This window comes from Gadus morhua, chromosome 4 (assembly GCF_902167405.1).
Source record: "Gadus morhua chromosome 4, gadMor3.0, whole genome shotgun sequence".
NCBI lineage: Eukaryota > Metazoa > Chordata > Actinopteri > Gadiformes > Gadidae > Gadus > Gadus morhua.
This window is the reverse complement of record NC_044051.1, coordinates 15,041,845-15,059,776: the sequence shown is the minus strand read 5'-3', so window position 1 is coordinate 15,059,776 and position 17,932 is coordinate 15,041,845. Positions and strand designations below refer to the sequence as shown.

Genomic DNA, 17,932 nt, shown 5'->3' with positions numbered 1-17,932 from the left:
AGAGGTCCTGTATAGATGGCAGATCAGACCTGGTGATGTGTTGTGCAGTTTTCACAACCCTCTGCAAAGCTTTGGGGTCGTGGTCATTGCAATTCCCATACCAGGTGGTGATGCAGCCATTCAGGATACTCTTGATGGTGCATCTGTAAAATTTGCAGAGGGTATCCTGGAGTCCATACCGAACCTCCTCAGTCTGCGGAGGAATAAGAGCCGTTGTCTCGCTGCCTTCACAATAATGTCGGTGTTGTGTGACCAGGACAGGTCCTCAACATCACTCATTATAATGCTCATACACAACGACGATAGAAAAAATGTATCACTAAGTTGCCATGGGTCGCAACACGCCTCCCTCCTTCCTAGAATGCATTCATTTTTTAATCGCAATTCCACTAGTGTTCGAATTCCAGCTGACACAGTGGGTTTACTTACAAAATAACAATGGACCAGTGGACGAGCCGAGTTGCACCAAGTACTTGTATATTGGACATGTGTCAGAGATTTCTGAAACTTGAAAGTGTTTTTATATTTTATATTGATAATATACTTATTCGGTTTACTGGCTTGGGTACTTCAGATCTTCATAAACATATGTTTATGTGTGCACTATTGGAGATTTCTGAAACATGAAACAGTGTTTTTTACTTAAATTATTTATTTAGTTTTTGATATGATGAAAGTTCTTCTCAACATCACTTCCAAATAAATGGACAAACGAGAAAGGTAAAGGGAAAGTTAATTTGTATTTAGTTGATAACCTCATTGACAGAAAATGTACTATTTTGTGATATATATCATTATCAATATATGAAATATCCCATATCGTGGCAGAAGATTTTTCCATATCGCACTGCCCTAGGATCCCCAAGCCATTTAACATACTTCCCATTAGATTAAACATCAGTGCATTTGTTTGGGCCAGTGTAATTAAATAAGACAAGGGTATCAATATTTAGTTTAAGAAATAGTTTTTTGGTTCATGGTTTCCCAGTATGAATTATTATCTCATCTTATCTCTAAAATGTACAGTAAACCTTCTACATGGCACACATTTTGAATCATGTATGCATGATTTCAAATACACAATTAATGACTCTACATATAATATTCAAGTGAACGTTTATTTCATAGCACCCATTTCAGAGTCGTGCTTATCTGTACAGTTCTTTTTTCATACGAGTGTCATTCATCACAACTGAGTTGGTGAAATGTTGATGAATGGCCCATTGTAATTCAATATGATAAATGAATCATTGAATCTACCAACAAAAAAAGAGGCTTGGAAATAATATTTTATTTCCGCTTACAATTCACAATAAACAAGTCATATTTTATGACATGTCTTACTAAATGTACAATGATTCAAAACGACTTATTCAGCTGCCTCCTTTCCCTGGGGTAAACGGAAAGCAGAAAAAAAGTAAATTAATCATTAAACCAACCGTATATATTTTTTTGCATTTCATTTCATTTTAAGTGAATGGGCTTATACAGTGATGAACTCACCTTGCCGCCATCACGGGTCTTGGACCTCAGCTTGTTGACCTGAGTCTCAGCGATGTCAGCACGTTCCTCAGCCTCCTCCAGCTCATGTTGAACCTTCCTGCACTTGGACAGGTAAGAGTTGGCCTGCTCCTCCTGTAGGAACATTACGATTTTGTTTAAATAAGTGCAAAATTTATGCAATAACTTTATTTTGTTATGTCATTTCTGCTTACCGCTTCCTCAGCCTGCCTCTTGTAAGCCTTCACCTTCAGCTGCAGCTTATCAACAAGATCTTGGAGTCTGGCACCATTCTTCTTATCCTCCTCAGTCTGAAGTGATGTAAATGTTTATGCCCCAGATTCTTGACTGTATTCTTTTCTGATATTCATTGATTTAATTATTATTTTCAATATAAGCTGCCATACCTGGTAGGTGAGTTCCTTCACCCTCCTCTCATATTTGCGGACACCCTTAACAGCATCTACTCCACGTCTCTGTTCACCTTCAACCTCTGTTTCCAATTCACGCACCTTAGGTAATCAAATATATTAAATTAATATAATTTTATTATGCATCGTTTACTGTATATACATCCATAAGGGACATTATCTTACCCTGGACTCCAGTTTCTGAAGCTGCTTCTTGCCACCCTTCATGGCCAGGTTCTCAGCCTCATCCAGGCGGTGCTGCAGGTCTTTCACTGTGACCTCCAGGTTCTTCTTCATCCTCTCCAGGTGAGAACTAGTATCCTGCTCTTTCTTCAGTTCCTCAGCCATCATGGCAGCCTAATAAAAAATTCAATGTATTTATAAGAGTAACATGAATGTCAAATTCAACAAATGAACAAATAATAGCAAACCTACATCAGTGATGGCCTTCTTGGCCTTCTCTTCAGCATTCCTGGCCTCCTGGACGGTGTCGTCCACCTCACCCTGGACTTGCACTAGGTCAGTCTCCAGCTTCTTCTTTGTGTTCAGAAGACTTGTATTCTAAAATGAATATCAATGTTTGCAAGCAGTTATGACCTGCAATAATCTTGCTAATTTTGGGAAACATTTCTTGGAAGAATAGAATGTTCTTGTTGTTTTACCTGAGAGTGCAGAAGTCCAACACGCTCGCTTGCATCAATCAGCTCTTGCTCAGCTACTTTGCGGCCTCTCTCTGTCTGTTCCAGAGCTGCTCTCAGCTCCTCTATTTCAGCCACCATGAGACCGTTCCTACGGTCCACCATGGCAGCCTGCTCCTTCAGGTCTTCACCTCCTCTGATAGCATCATCAAGATGCAGTTGGGCATCCTAAAATGAACATGAAAACCCAACAGAAGAGGTCACAACATGATATAAAAGCAGCTATATTTTATGTTTGCTGAATCATTTTTTATTTTACCTTCAGTTGTCCCTGAACATTCCTCAGCTGCTTCTGTGCCTCAGCAGCCTGGCGATTGGCGTGACTCAGCTGTATCTCCATCTCATTCAGGTCCCCTTCCATCTTCTTCTTGATTCTCAGGGCATCATTCCTGCTCCGGACTTCAGAGTCCAGCGTGCTCTGCATGGAGTCAGTGATCCTCAGGCTGTTCCTCTTGATCTGCTCCATCTCCTCATCCTTCTCAGCCAGCTTCCTGTCAACCTCACCCTTAATCTGGTTGAGCTCCAGCTGGACACGCAGAATCTTGGATTCCTCATGCTCCAGAGTACCCTTAGTTATAAAACAATGTTAGAATATTTAATAGAAAGGACATATTCTACTTCTCAATAAAAATGTATAGCTGTATTATTAAATGATCTTCACCTCAGCTTCCTCAAGAGCGGTCTGGATCTCACACTTCTCAGTCTCCATCTGCTTCTTGGACTTCTCCAGCTCATGGATGCTCTTTCCAGTCTCACCAATTTGTTCAGTCAGGTCAGAAATCTCCTCTGTGGAGAGGGTTAAAGATACATATTGTTATCATTCCTTTCAATCTATATATGTAGTAATCTTACTACATATATTTAACCTGTCTTGTTTTGAAAAAAAGGTCTGGTGTGAATACAAACCATCGAACTCTGGTGCGGACCAACAGCCGGTCCGAGACCCATCCGGAGAGGTGGTCTCGGTTCGCTTCCAACTAACCCTGGTTCAGTTCGCTTGAGATGTGTAAGCGATCACGCTCGGCCCGACCCAGTTCTAAAAAAAATATATGCCTTTTTGGACGCAACAGGCTCCCATTGCTGCTTGTTTATTTATATTGTTTGATTAGCGCGGTAAATTCCACGATCAATGTCACGTTATCAAATCGGCATCACGTTATCAGACCCGTTAAAAATGAGTCGTGGCTCAAAAATGGAGCGAAGAGATGAAATGTCTTTTGGATATTTGGGCAGACACCAACATAAAAAGTACGTTGGAGAACACTAACATCGAAAAATCGAAGTTGTGCCAAACTCCTCTGATGCTCAAAAAAAAAAGCATGCTGAATCTCCATAATCTCCATAGTTTGTTTGCTCTGTTATCTTTGTTTACTTTTTCTTTATGAGTTAACTCGCCCCCCGACCGTCTTGTCCAATGATTGAACGATCTATGCACACAGACAAATTCTCGGACTCTCCAAAATTGCAATGTGAAAAAGAACTGCACCAAAATATAACCATTGCGTTTTGGTGAGATCGAAGTAAGGACATTCCTGGTGTGAATACGCCCTTAGAAAACGTTGATGCCAATATGAACAGTTTAACTCACGTTGGAGGTTCTTGTTTTCACGCTTCAGGGTCTCCAGCTGATCCAGAGCTTCTTCATAGGAGTTCTTCATCTTGAAAAGCTCAGTGCTGAGAGAACGAGCCTCTTTCTGTGTTCCTTCGAGCTCTGCCTGGCCCTCCTCATATTTCTGCTTCCAGTCAGCCAAAACCTGCACAATATTATTAATAAAGTGGTACATGTTAATCACTTGAAGAATAATCAAAGGATAATACAATTTAAAAGGCCATCTCAATGAATGACAACACACCTTGTCAAAGTTCCTCTGCTTCTTGTCTAGGTTGGCTGCCAGTCCGTTGGCCCTCTCCACATCAATCATGAGATCCTCCACCTCACCCTGGAGTCTCTGTTTGGTCTTCTCCAGTGAGGCACACTTTGAGTTCACAGCCTCAATCTGTTCCTCAGCCTCCTGAAGGCGCTGGGCAAGCTTTTTCCTGTTAGAGTATCACATGGTTTAATTTGTGGACATTCATCAAATAGAATGTGTACTTTAGATAAGATATTAAGTATTTGACCTACTTGGACTCCTCCAGCTCCTCAGTGCGCTGGATAGCATCAGTTTCATACTTGCTCCTCCACTGAGCCACCTCACCGTTGGCCTTGGACATTCCACGCTGCAGCTCAGCCTTGGCCTCCTGCTCCTCCTCAAACTGCTCCCTCAGAAGGTCACAGTCATGGCGGGCTGATTGCACACCATGAGCAAGAGCATTCTTGGCCTGCAAAAGGTAATTGACTCATTTAATTAACTCAGTTAAATATACAAAAAAGTAGAACCTGCAATGACATAATGGATCCATGGAAAAGAAATTAAACAATTATTTGAATTATTTGAATGATTTCATACCTTGACTTCCTCTTCATTTTGCCTCTTCAGCTCCTCAATCTGTTGAGTAAATGCCTGCTTGCCTCTGGTGAGCTGTGATACAAGACCCTCTTTCTCCTCAAGCTGACGACCAAATTCACCTAGGAGACGAAATAAATTGTTATCTATAAAATATAGCAATGCCACATTATTCCATATACATGAATCAGGTTAGTCTGCATTTGTTTGAGATTAGTGTTAAGGTTATATTGGGTGATTGTTAGGGTTATTCAAATATGCAGCATTGTTTTTAGTTAATTGTGAACACTAACCATTCTCTGTCAAAAGCCTTGCTCTCTGAGCACTGATGTCATTTATCTGGCGACTGTTCTCATCACTCTTGGCCTTGATTTCACTCAGCTGGTCCTCCAGGGTACGGCACATCTTCTCCAGATTTCCCTGGTTATACAACGTTTTAGTTTTTGGCACTAGTGGTTGCTTATAGTGGTAGATTATACAGTATTAATTATAACTACTTCGTTTTTTATTTGAAAAATATTTCACCTTGGCCTTAGCAACTGCTTCCATGTTGCTGGAGAGGTCGTCAATCTCCATCTTGTACTCGCTCTTCTCTTTCTCAAGCTTCTGCTTGACACGCTGGAGGTTGTCAATCTGCTCTCCCAGCTCAGCTACACTGTCAGCCTGCTTCTTACGCAGAGCAGCAGCAGTGGCTTCATGCTGCAGGGTGGACTCCTCAAGGTCACGACGCAGCTTCTGGAACTCAGCCTCACGCTTCTTGTTCATCTCAATCTGAGCAGAAGTGGCTCCACCAGCCTCCTCAAGCCTCTCACTGATCTCTTCAAGTTCTCTGGAGAGATCAGCTCTCTGCTTCTCAACCTTGGCACGAGCAGCACGCTCAGCCTCAATCTCTTCCTCCAGCTCTTCAATACGTGCCTAATGAGTAAGGAATGCATCAAATTTTGTGCGAATGTAATATTATTTAAGGAACATTGATGTGGGATTGTCATATAAATTGCTTACTTGTAGTTCCTTGATTTTCTTCTGAAGCTGAGCACCGAGGGACTGCTCATCCTCAATCTTGCTAAGAAGTTGACTGGTCTCAAAGTCTTTTCTGATGATGAAACAATACAACACAACTTAATAATATTGCATGAATCTTTCTAAAAATAAGCAGAATTTTGTTTAATCACATTACTTTTTGAGTTTCTCATCAGACTGCTGTTTGTCGTTCTCAAGATCCATTATGGATTCCTGAGCCAATTTCAGGTCACCCTCAAGCTTACGCTTGGCGCGCTCAAGGTCCATACGGAGCTTTTTCTCTTGCTCCAGAGAACCTTCAAGCTGCAATTAAAGAATACATATTATTAAATTGCATTTCAGATTTTTTTATATGTTTTTTCTAATGTCATAAAAAATGTAACCTCACATCATCCACTTGCTGTTCAAGCTTGGTCTTAGCCTTGGTTAGAGAATTGACTTTGTCTTCCTCTGCCTGTAGGTCATCAAGAGTCTGCTGATGTGCCTCTTGGAGGGCTTTCTTTTCCTTTGACAGCTTAGCCACACTCTCGTCTTGAGAGGCCATCTCCTCAGTTAGGTTCTTCACCTAAACAAAACAAAATAACATGTCATACTTGCTAATTTGTAATGTGGTAGCTTCAGTGGTTATTATTTTGTTCACGTGCTGACAATCCTGACAAACCTTGTTCTCAGTGGCATGCTTCTCCTTCTCCACTTTGGCCAAGGTGAGTTCCAGGTCATCAATGTCCTTCTTGAGCTCAGAGCACTCATCCTCCAGTTTTCTCTTCTTGGCAGTCAGCTCAGCATTCATTTCCTCCTCATCCTCCAGCCTTTCAGTTGTCTCCTTGAGTCTGGCCTCCAGCTGGATCTTACTCTTGATGAGTCCCTCACACCTCTCTTCCGCATCATTCAGATTGTCCCCTTCCTGTTTACAATGTGTCGTCATACCAGTCATATCACATGTCATTTCACATGTATCTCAATTTGTGTACTTGTTCACACAAACAAATGTTTACTTACAGAGGCCACTTGCAGCGAAAGATCATTTTTCTCCTGCAGGAGGGAAACCATCTTCTCCTCAAGTTCCTTCTTCTTGGCCAGGGCAGTAGCCAGGTCTGTTTTCATCTTGTCATAGTTCTCCTTCATCTGAGAAAGCTCCTTCTCAGTTTCAGCAGTCTTCAGAAGAGGCTTGATCTTGTAGTAAACCTTCATCCATGGCCAGTGTTTGACATTCATGAATGAGCGGATGTTGTACTGAATAGTGTAAACAGCTTCCCTGTGGCAAAAAGTGCAGTACATTTAATGCACAGTTATTGAATGAGAAAATAGGCATACAGTATCTTCTTATGAATCAAAACATACCTTGTCTCAAGCATCTTCACATACTCCTTCCTCATGAGGAAACCACGACAGAGAGCCTGGATCATTCCGACCAAAGACGCCAGCTTCTCATCTCGCAACTCCTCAAGAGTACCCAGAAGACCAGCTTTGAAGAACACCTTAAGGTAAGAAAAACATAGAGTCAGATTGTAACTTCCAATCATGTACAAACATACTTTTGACACCATTAAACATACCTTGGTGTGTCCAAATTTGTACTCATCATGAGGCACATCAATGGATCCAAGCAGTTTCTCAGAAGCCTTCTTGTTGTCAATGAACTGTCCCTCAGGAATGACACTGGCATTCAGTACTTTGTATCTGTAGGAGTGCAATGTGAAGGGTTTAAAATAAAAGTTAATGTATAAAAGTTATATATATCTGAGGTTTTAATTAAAAAATTGTGACAATATAATCGTGCAGTCAATGAGGACAAACCTCTGCTTGAAGTCAGCATAGAGGATTCTGCTGGGGAAGCCCTTTCTGCAGATTCTGATGCCCTCCAGTACACCGTTACACCTCAGCTGGTGGATAACCAGGAAGTTCTCCATCATTCCTGTGAAATGTTACAGATTTCTGTCTTTCAAAAGATGACAATCATTTGACTATATCATACTCCAAAACAATCCCAATGTAGAGAGTATTTGAAATAATATTACCTGGGACTTTTGACTCATTTGGAATGAGACAACGCACAAAGTGAGGATGTGTGCTCCTCAAATTGGTCATCAGCTTACCCAAATTCTCCTGTTAACGTGAGATATATATTTAATTTAAAGCAACTACAAATAAATATATTTCACTTATGAACTTCAGTTTTCCCCAAATGCTTACCCTGAACTGTGAAGACACAGTCTGCATGGAACCACCCTTCTTTTTGCCACCTTTTTTGGCGCCACCGCCAGCCTCTAAAATATCATGTGAACATGAAATTAGAGTAACTAAATAGTAAAGTAATATTTACAAAGTCTTGATACTTGAGACCTCAAATTGATATTGTACCTTCAGCAGAAACAGCTGGATACAGGACAGGCAGCAGTTTGTTTGAGGATTTCTGGTAGAGCTGAATGACAGAATCGTTCAGGGGATCCTTGTTCTTGTCCAGCCAGCCCGCGACGTTGTAGGCCACGGTACCAGCATAATGCACCATGGCGAAATCAGCGTCAACCTTTCCCTTCCCCGGCTTGGGCTTCTCAAATGCTTTGTTTTTGCCAAGATGCTGTTCATACAGCTTGTTCTTGAAGGAAGTGTCTGAGGCTTTGGGGAACATGCACTCCTCTTCAAGGATGGAGAAGATTCCCATTGGCTGTTTAGAAAGAAATATTATGGGACATTATGAAAAGATACTTTTGAATCACAGAAAATGTATATTTTGTCATACAAGTCAAGTTTACCTTCTCAATAAGCTCAATGCAGGCAGCCAAGTCCATGCCGAAGTCAATGAACTCCCAGATGATGCCCTCCTTCTTGTACTCCTCTTGCTCAAGGACGAACATGTGGTGGTTGAAGAACTGTTGCAGTTTCTCATTGGTGAAGTTGATGCACAGCTGCTCCATACTGTTATACTGATAGAGAACATTAGTTTAGCGAATGTTCATCAACTGTGACACTGCTTTGCCATTAAGTCAGCAAAACTATTATTATAAGAAATGCAATCTTACATCAAAGATCTCAAAACCAGCGATGTCCAGCACACCAATATAGGATGATCTTGGCTGCTTGGTATCCAGCATCTGGTTGATACGGATGACCATCCACAAGAACATCCTCTCATAGATAGACTTGCCCAGGGCACTCACTGAGTTGTACACCTAGAGCAGGGTGGAAGATTAGATATAATTACAAATGACTACTATTGGATTTACTTCTTGATAATTATTCCATGGTATTTCCATACCTGAGGTACTGTCTGTCCCTTAGTGACAAACTCATTTCCGACCTTCACTCTGGGGTAACACAAACCCTTGAGCATGTCAGCAGAGTTGAGACCAAGCAGGTAGGAGATTTTGTCAGCCTCTAAATTGTTTATATGAAAGAAGAAATTAGAACAATTTTGAAAGAATTAGGGAATTTCTACACAGGGAATTTTCTGTACATTTTGTAACTACATCTATTTACAGCAAACCTAGAATTTGAAAATGTCCGTAGGTTGTTTTAATACATTTTCATCTCACCCTCATTGCCATCAGGCTCAGCCTGCTCCTCACGCTGCTTCTGCTTGAACTTCATGTTACCGTGGTGAAGCACAGCACCGGTAAACTTGTAGATGGCCATCTTCTCCTCATTAGTGAATCCCAAAATATCAATAGCAGCCTGTAGGTGAACAAAGTACGTAATTAAACAATTATCTCAGACGTTTATATAAAGGACCGAGTTTAAACACGGAGAGTTGAGAACATTTCAATGGAATTAGCCTTGAATCTTCAGTACGATGAGCCCTAACCCCCCCGGCCTCGGTTAGAAGAATGCAGCGCATATTAATATTCGACTGCTGCCGTACACTGACAGAGCAGAGCGCACTGAGCTCGGCCTGCAGTATTCTGAGTAGAGACAGCAAGCTGTAACAATGACTTTAAGCCCTCCTAGTTTTTTGATCAGCCTTAAGTCCCAAGCCATTATTTCGTCCCAGTCAGTCCCTGCCTGTTAAAAAGGCTACCTAAGGTAGTTGTAAACACTGACTCACATCAGTAGCATCCAGCTCCTCTTTGTCATCAATGCTGGCCACAGTGATCTGACCCTGACTGCACATGGGGAAGTCGTAGGGGTTGGTGGTGATTAGGGTCATTTCTGGAGAAAATAAATGGATAAAAGTATGGATATTTGAAAGACTTAAATTTGTACTTGGAACAACCATTACAACCTTTAAATAAATTTGGTACTTCAAATACAGATTTAAATAAGTTAAAGGGAACCCTTTATAACAATACATCTTGAAATGACTTATTTCTATCTGCTACACCATCTTACCAACGATCTCAGGTTTGTGGTTGGTCATCATCTGATAGAAGATGTGGTAGCCTCTCTCGGCAGGAAGCTGGAATGTCACTCGGGACTTCTCCAGGAGATCTATAAGGCCCATTCATGAATCAAAACCTATTCCACCAATATTGAGAGTTTATTCATTGGTGTTTGGGTACTAGATACTTACAAGTCTCAATGTCAGCACTGGACAGTTTACCAGTTGCACCGAAATGGATTCTGATGAATTTACCCTGTTTATAAAAGTCTTATTTCAGTTTTTGTCAAAGATCAAGTATATAATTGAGTATATTTGTCATGCTAAGTTTGTACTTACGAAACGGGATGAGTTGTCATTTCTCACAGTCTTGGCATTACCGTAGGCCTCCAGCAGGGGATTGGCTGCAATAATTTGGTCCTCCAATGAGCCCTATGATGAAAGTCCCAGTATTCCTCCTCAGTTCTCAGGGCATCCCTTCATCTCTTGTGTGTTTCAAGTCTTATATTAATATATATTTGAATATATTGTGCAGATTTTATGTTTTTTAAAACATACCTGAATTTTTCCAGCGCCTTGGTCCTTCTTCTTGTCACTACTCACTGCGATAGTAGCAAAGTACTGGATGACACGCTTGGTGTTCACCGTCTTTCCAGCACCGGATTCTCCACTGGGTATGAAAAGAATGTATTTAACAATTTCAGATTCTTTGTAAGATATTTGGGAAATTCGATTTTTACTTCTGAGGTTAAATAATTAACCGAACATCAAGAACGGATATAAACTTACGTGATCAAGACCGACTGATTCTGTCTATCTGCAGAATAAATTAATGAAAGGATTACATTTATTCAAACAATTCAACCCAAAATGATTTCATTTACGTCTACATCATTTGTTATACATACCAGTAAGCATGTTCTGGATGGCATTGTCAGAGACAGAGAAGATGTGGGGGGGAGCCTCCATACGCTTCTTGCCTCTGTACGCATTGACAACCTCCTGATCGTACACTGGGAGCCACTTGTAGGGGTTTACAGTGGCACAGAACAGCCCGGAGTAGGTCTGAAGGAATTCAGAGATGATCATTAATATGATTTGTGATATTGTTAAGTAATATTTAAATGTATTTAGTACGTGGAAAATCTTACGTAGATCATCCATGCTGCATAACGCTCTTTGAGGTTATACAACACAGAGGCTTCATTGAGATGGGTCATCATGGCCATGTCCTCAATTTTGTCGTACTTGGGAGGGTTCATGGGTGTAACATCATCCTCTTTGACTGTTCTCTCCTAAAACAGGCAAACAGTAAAATGGTGAACTTTGTGTCAAACGGTTTTCTACATGGCAGTAAATGAACTGAGCCTACCTCCTCTGTCTCCAACACTTTAACAGTGACTTTGCCACCCTCCTTCTTAATGATGGTACACTTCATGTACAGCTCCTTGGTATCAACCACATATGCAGCACTCTTGGCATCAAATGGCTTACTCTGGGACTCAAGCCTCTCCTTTTCTGGCTTACGGAGGTAAATCGCAGCCTTGCCGTAATAGGCCATCTCTGCGTCCGTACTCATGGTCGCAGCTTTCTGTTAGACAAAGACAGAAAATGCATTATAAAATGCTTTATAGTATGAAAATATGCTATTGTCCTCATTGTTCTCATAGAGATTGGTATGGCAGATATACCTTGTTCTTCTTCCAATGAGAAGTCTTCAAATTCAGCCCTGAAATTGAAAGACATGATATTTGTTTAACTGATTCTATCGTAGCACTTACTTCAATACAAATTGACATGACACAGAAATGTTGTACAGATTTTGACAAGGAATAGTGTATTTTTGATTGTACTTGCAGATTTCATTGTCACGCTTGCTGACATGCATTTGTCATCCAACATAATGTTTTTGCTGAAAGAATCTCTAAGCTATAAACAATATCAAATGAGATTCAACTATGCATCCAATATTTGAACAGGTTATGTAACTCTGCATTACCCTCTAGCCTTAAGTGCTTCTACAACAGTGTTAATTCCTTGTGAATTGTCAAAAACACGCTAAAATACATTGTATACATACAGCTACACGGCAATGATCAGATTGAACAAATCACTTGATGTCAAAATGTTGTACCACTTTCTTTATTAAGAACAGTGATTACGTTGTTACTTCAGGTTCACAGTACTAAAACACTGGATTGCATGCATTAGTCATCCAATAACATCTCTAAATTAAACGGTTTCATTCAGATTCTAACTAAGCATTAAAGTTTTGAAGGAAAGAGCTTTAGCATCACTAAGACTTACCACAAGTACTTGTAGATCACCACAAGTAGTTTCTTCCTCAACTGCCCCGCAAGCTGTTCATCCCTGGGTCTGGGTCCTCTTATATAGCAGACCACAGGTTAAGCACACGCTAAATATGGGCATGAAAGGAAAACCCTCTTATAGATTTGGTTTACAATTGCTTTTATTCGCTACAAACCATTGAGTTGTTTTTGCAGATAGCATATTAACTCATGCAATGAAGAACAATTTATGCATTTATAGTGATAGTTTGATGTAAGATCAGTGTAATCAATATACAAATATAGTTCTATAAACAGTTTGATGTATGCAGTTTATTTAGTGCACAAGATACAACAAAAAGTTGAGCTACGGATTTAATTTGTGTTGTAGTTTGTATTAATTCATATTTCTCTTTGAAATTGTCTGTTTATATATTTCACCTTGCTTAAAGATACTGGACCATTAAAAGAATGTCACCCACTAAAAATAAGACATGCTAACAGGTTTCTATTATTAAGACAATACAGGGATGCTTCCTTTTTACAACACACTGGACTTTGTACTTCAATGGGGAACCTGATCTCTGTCTTTGGGTGTAGCGTTTCAGTATGTAAATAGGACTTTTGAGATTCCAAACCCATCACTGCGTATCTTGTCAATCTTGTCAACTGCCTTGGATTGTTGCAACCTTTGTGAAGTAAGGGTAGATTCATTATATACATTTTTATATTGAAAATAATTATGCCTTTTAATTATTGAATAAGTACTTGCAAATCAAAATCTTTTTTATGACTAGTGATCATAAAGTAACATGGACAATAATGAACATGTTATTTTAATAGTTTTATAAAGTTTTCAAGATGTAACCCAAGTCCTACATATTTTCTCAACTATTCTGACAATTCTGACAATTTTTGTTTCTGATACGACCATTGTGTTTATCTTTATATTTATACATTTTTCAGTAACCTAGGGTTTGCAAAATGTAGCTCTGTAAACAGTTTCATCCATGCAATTTATTAACTTCACAAGATACAACATGTCGATTTGCTTATTTAATTTGTATTGTATGTAGTTATTCACATAACTCTTTGAAGTGGCTTATTTATATATTCCCCCTTTCTTAAAGCTACATGAACAGTAAGAATGTCATCCAAAGTCAAAGTTAAATATAAGACATAATAACAGGTTTCTATTAATAAGACAACACAGGGATGCTTACTGCCTACAACACACTAGCCTTTGTGCTTCATGGGGTAACCTGATCTCTGTCTCTGGGTGTAGTGTTGCAGTATGGAAATAGGACTTTTGAGATTTCAGACCCATCACTGCGTATCTTGTCAACGTGAAGTAAGTCAAGATTTATGATAGGTTTTAATATTATACCTTTTTAGTAATGAATAAGTACATGGAAATCTAAAAAATTCTGAACATAAACAAAATAAAAACATATGATTGTTTGAACTTATGATTATAACATGTAAGCATATAAACAAACGCTATGGAAAATAATGAATATGTGATGCTATGAATGATAGTTTTTGTAGTTCTATATATTTGATAGACTATTATGTTATTCTGATAGTATTTGTTTCCAATATGAACATTTTTGTTTATATCTTTATATATTTTTATATAGGTTTTATATCATGGTATTTTGAAATAAGGAAGGAACAAAACAAAACAAAAAAACACATCTACCATGATGATGGATTTATGGCAGCCCAAAATGTATACCATAATAAATTGAAACAAAAAATTCAGACACCACTTTCTTTCTTCCCTCTTCTTATATGTATTAACCCATTTGATCACTCTTATAAAATTACACTTATAAAATGAATGTAATGCCAGCAATTATTTCAAGTTCAAATTAAAAGAGTTTTCAGTTCTTAATCGGCCTTCTTTACATCTCAAAATTCCAATATTCGGCTGTTATCCTCCATTTAGATCCCAAATGCCAGCAACTTATAGGGAACAGGGGAATGACTGTTGTTTATAAGTCTATTTTCTTGGCTGAAAATAATTTCAGATTCACAAGCGTTGGACTAGCCATCTGTACATTTGGGAGAATTACAGAAGTAATAAAGCTGCAGTAGACACTTTCCGCAAGCGGACTCACCAATTTGAATTTAATTGCTTATCATTAAGTCATTAAGTTATAAGGGAAATTTGTTGGCGATGTTCACATAGACATACAGGGGCAGTCTGATTCCCTCACATGATTTTTTTTTTGTCCCTGTCTTTCCCTGCTTATTCACAAATTAAGGGATATCATACAGCTGGTCATCGCAAAATGGACCCAGACAGGGTGAAGCAAGAAACCAATGTGAAGCTCAGGGGTCTTGAATCACCCTGAAAAGGTCATGACTGAGAGGGATATGGTGAGATGCCCACATATTTTTGGCTTATTATTTTTTATCGGCCTGTGTCCACTTCACTTGACTGTCAAGGTTCTGTAAAAACAAATCAGAAGGCAGACATTTATTTTATTCTCAGTGAAAAATGCTTTATTTATCTAAATATTCGTCATTAAAATGGATGTTGATGACATTTTGAGCGATTATTTTCTCGTAATCTTTGTTCAATGATTCTATTTGTTCTTTAGTTCTTCAGTTTTTAACAAGTACTCTTCTAGGTCTCGCCAGAATCTTTTGGAAATATATTTTCAGTTGTTGCTCTGGTTGTTGATATGGACGCTGCTATCGCTAAAAACAAAACATTGCTGACTAATTTTTTTTTAAGTGGAGAAATGCAATGTTAAGATAGTTTCGGCATTAAAATCCTTTTTGATAAAATTCCTAGCTAGGAATTTGTCTTTATTTTCCTTATCATCCTTCAGTGACATAGGATTTTTAGTTTGTTAGTTATTATGAATATCATTTCAGGTCTCACCAGTCAATTGTTTGAATACATTTTCTATCATTGCTGAGGTGGTAGATATTGATGCTGCTACAGGGGAAAGTCCTGCTTGTAGTCTGAATCATTGTCTTTGCGTTGTGTAGTTAAGTGTAGTTAATTCTTTCGCTTTCCCAAGACAAGGTGCATTGCTGACCGCCGACCTCCGGTAAACCGACATGTTTTTGTGGGGCAAGCCGGGAGTTATGTTCACCATTGCTTAACATAAAAGTAAATTTCAAAGGTTCATTTTATACATACATTTTGTTGAACAAGATAATCATAACAAATTAATGCCACTTTTAAGATTTTTCAAGGATTAAACCAATCAATAAAGTAAAAGGCTGAAGATATAGATATACGGTTTTACTCAAAACTGTCAGATTTCCCCAACGGCAACGTAATGACGTAAAGATTTAAGCCACTTGTTTGCTACCTATTTATGAGTAGGGTAGGGTATTAACTGATATTTTTTTATGCAGAGGAACACAATATATCTTAAGCTGGTAGACCTCTTTCAAGGCATCTAACCAAAAACTCTTTCAAACTTTTTTGTAACTTCATTAATTCTCATAGTTATTATTATTTTTTTCTAATTTAAATATAAAAAAATGACCTGATTTTACTCCAAACCATAGCGCAGTTGTTGGCATAACAATGTTACGTGTGGCACCTGAGCTGCCTTAAATGTGGATTTTTGGCGTTACCTAGTTGACTAGGAAAAATACATATGCTTAGGTGCGCCAGACTGAACAGTGCCTCCCTGAGTGCCGCTAAGGCAATGACCCCTAATTTGTGAGATGTTATGCTCACTATTTCAGTTGCAATGATCACGGCATATTTGCAGGAATAAGGAATATAAATCCATATTAATCCATTAGACACTTGGGAAAAGTTATATATTTTTTATGCGTTTTATATGAAAGAGGGCATTAAAGGCATACAATATTTGGTTCTAGCCCCTCCGGAAGTGATGTAATCCCTCCCTGAGCGGTCATACCTTCTCAGTGTATCACTTACTGCAGGGCTACGGTCTCCTAATTGATCATTGTAGTATACTTTATTGCCCTCTTATTATATAAAGACCCCCCCACCACTGAGCCATGGCAGAAATGTGCCATATCCATATGGGAAGGGAGATGATGTGGACAGTAGAATCATCATTGCACTCAACAATATAAATTGTCAATACTAATTGAGGATGAGGGATGACCTCTCACACAACAGGGGTCATCCCACTGGGGGAGGGGCTCTTTTGTTCTAAATAATTAGGGGTCCAAGCAGCGAAACAGTTTGGTCCCCTATTGTTTGTATAACGTTTTTTTTCCCCTCAAATTCTGTAAAAGTCATACTGCAGCCTATACCTTAAGTCGATGGTTTCAGGTATGGTTAACAATAACCCCTACTACCATAAACCCAAATTTGTGGTACTGCACCCAAAGGTGGCACTATTGTAAAAATCATGAATTAGGCATATTTCTCAGATTGACCTGGATTTAAAATTCTTTAATAATATTAATCTCTAGAATCAGATGCATCTATAAAACCCTGATAAAGAAAAATGATAAAAAGATTAAAAAATAATCAAAAATTCACCAATATCGCCACATAAAATCTTTAGCCGAAGCCTCACAAAAATCATCAAACAGATTTTGTTTTATTTAGTTCCATTTGAGAAATATTGGCAAATAAAGTTGGAGCAGTTAGCCCATATTTCTTATATTACCATTTTGTTATTGTATAAAAAAACATACAACTATTATTAGGTGGATACCAATACCCCCTACTACCGATAAACCCAAATTATGGTATTGCATCCAAAGGTGGGGCTATTTAAAAAAAAATATGAACTAGCCTTATTTCTCCTTACTTGATTGACCTGGACTCAAAATTCCTTCATCATATTAATCTCTAAAATCAGTTGCATCTTTTTCACAATGGTCTTCTGCTCTAAAAATGTTTACTTTCCACACATTTCATAGAAAAGCCAAATGTCCACACTCACAGTCTCAACCCATATTGCCTAAATGACCATTTTGTTATTGTCTAACTACCATATGGCTATCATTAGGTGGATACCATTAACCATTAAGTGCACGTTTTCAGATCTGAACTATTTTAAGAAAGCCCTCAATTCTCTTGTGAAATATGTGCTTGGAGTTTTCTTGATGGTGTGTTCTTATCAAGCGACATTTTCACCATGTGAATGAGGCTTCATGCAGTTCAGGAATGTTAGTGGCTCTACGGGATAATTCCTTGTACTGGTGATCCTTAGGTTGAGAGTTTGAATCCTGATTAGAGCATTATGAACAAGCTGAGCATGACATTCTGTCATTGCCACTCATTTAAGAAACACAA

General features: G+C 38.8%; 1 protein-coding gene across 1 annotated transcript; it reads right to left on the bottom strand.

Moving 5' to 3' along the window:
• Nucleotides 1-1,369: 1,369 nt before the first annotated feature.
• LOC115542535 (myosin heavy chain, fast skeletal muscle) lies at nt 1,370-11,966 on the bottom strand. Its single transcript, XM_030354819.1, has 39 exons — nt 11,760-11,966; nt 11,539-11,682; nt 11,296-11,452; nt 11,177-11,204; nt 10,946-11,057; nt 10,727-10,819; nt 10,580-10,643; nt 10,399-10,497; nt 10,115-10,218; nt 9,606-9,744; nt 9,329-9,447; nt 9,093-9,242; nt 8,826-8,996; nt 8,434-8,737; nt 8,266-8,339; nt 8,091-8,178; nt 7,870-7,987; nt 7,629-7,752; nt 7,414-7,550; nt 7,072-7,327; nt 6,734-6,976; nt 6,461-6,637; nt 6,230-6,375; nt 6,055-6,145; nt 5,578-5,967; nt 5,346-5,472; nt 5,056-5,174; nt 4,731-4,927; nt 4,462-4,645; nt 4,197-4,362; nt 3,270-3,394; nt 2,868-3,176; nt 2,573-2,776; nt 2,346-2,471; nt 2,097-2,267; nt 1,908-2,012; nt 1,716-1,811; nt 1,504-1,635; nt 1,370-1,390 (listed from the first exon to the last, which is right to left on the bottom strand). The coding sequence occupies exons 1-39, from the start codon at nt 11,964-11,966 to the stop codon at nt 1,370-1,372; spliced, it is 5,817 nt and encodes a 1,938-aa protein (XP_030210679.1).
• Nucleotides 11,967-17,932: the final 5,966 nt, after the last annotated feature.

Bases quoted from the DNA above. Each gene is read 5' to 3' on its own strand.
- LOC115542535 (XM_030354819.1), bottom strand. From the start codon at position 11,966: ATGAGTACGGACGCAGAGATGGCCTATTACGGCAAGGCTGCGATTTAC. The intron at 10,219-10,398 runs GTAAGATGGTGT...TATTTTCTCCAG, and splicing joins CCACAAACCTGAGATCGTTG to AAATGACCCTAATCACCACC. The intron at 6,146-6,229 runs GTAATGTGATTA...TTTCATCATCAG, and splicing joins TCTGATGAGAAACTCAAAAA to AAAAGACTTTGAGACCAGTC.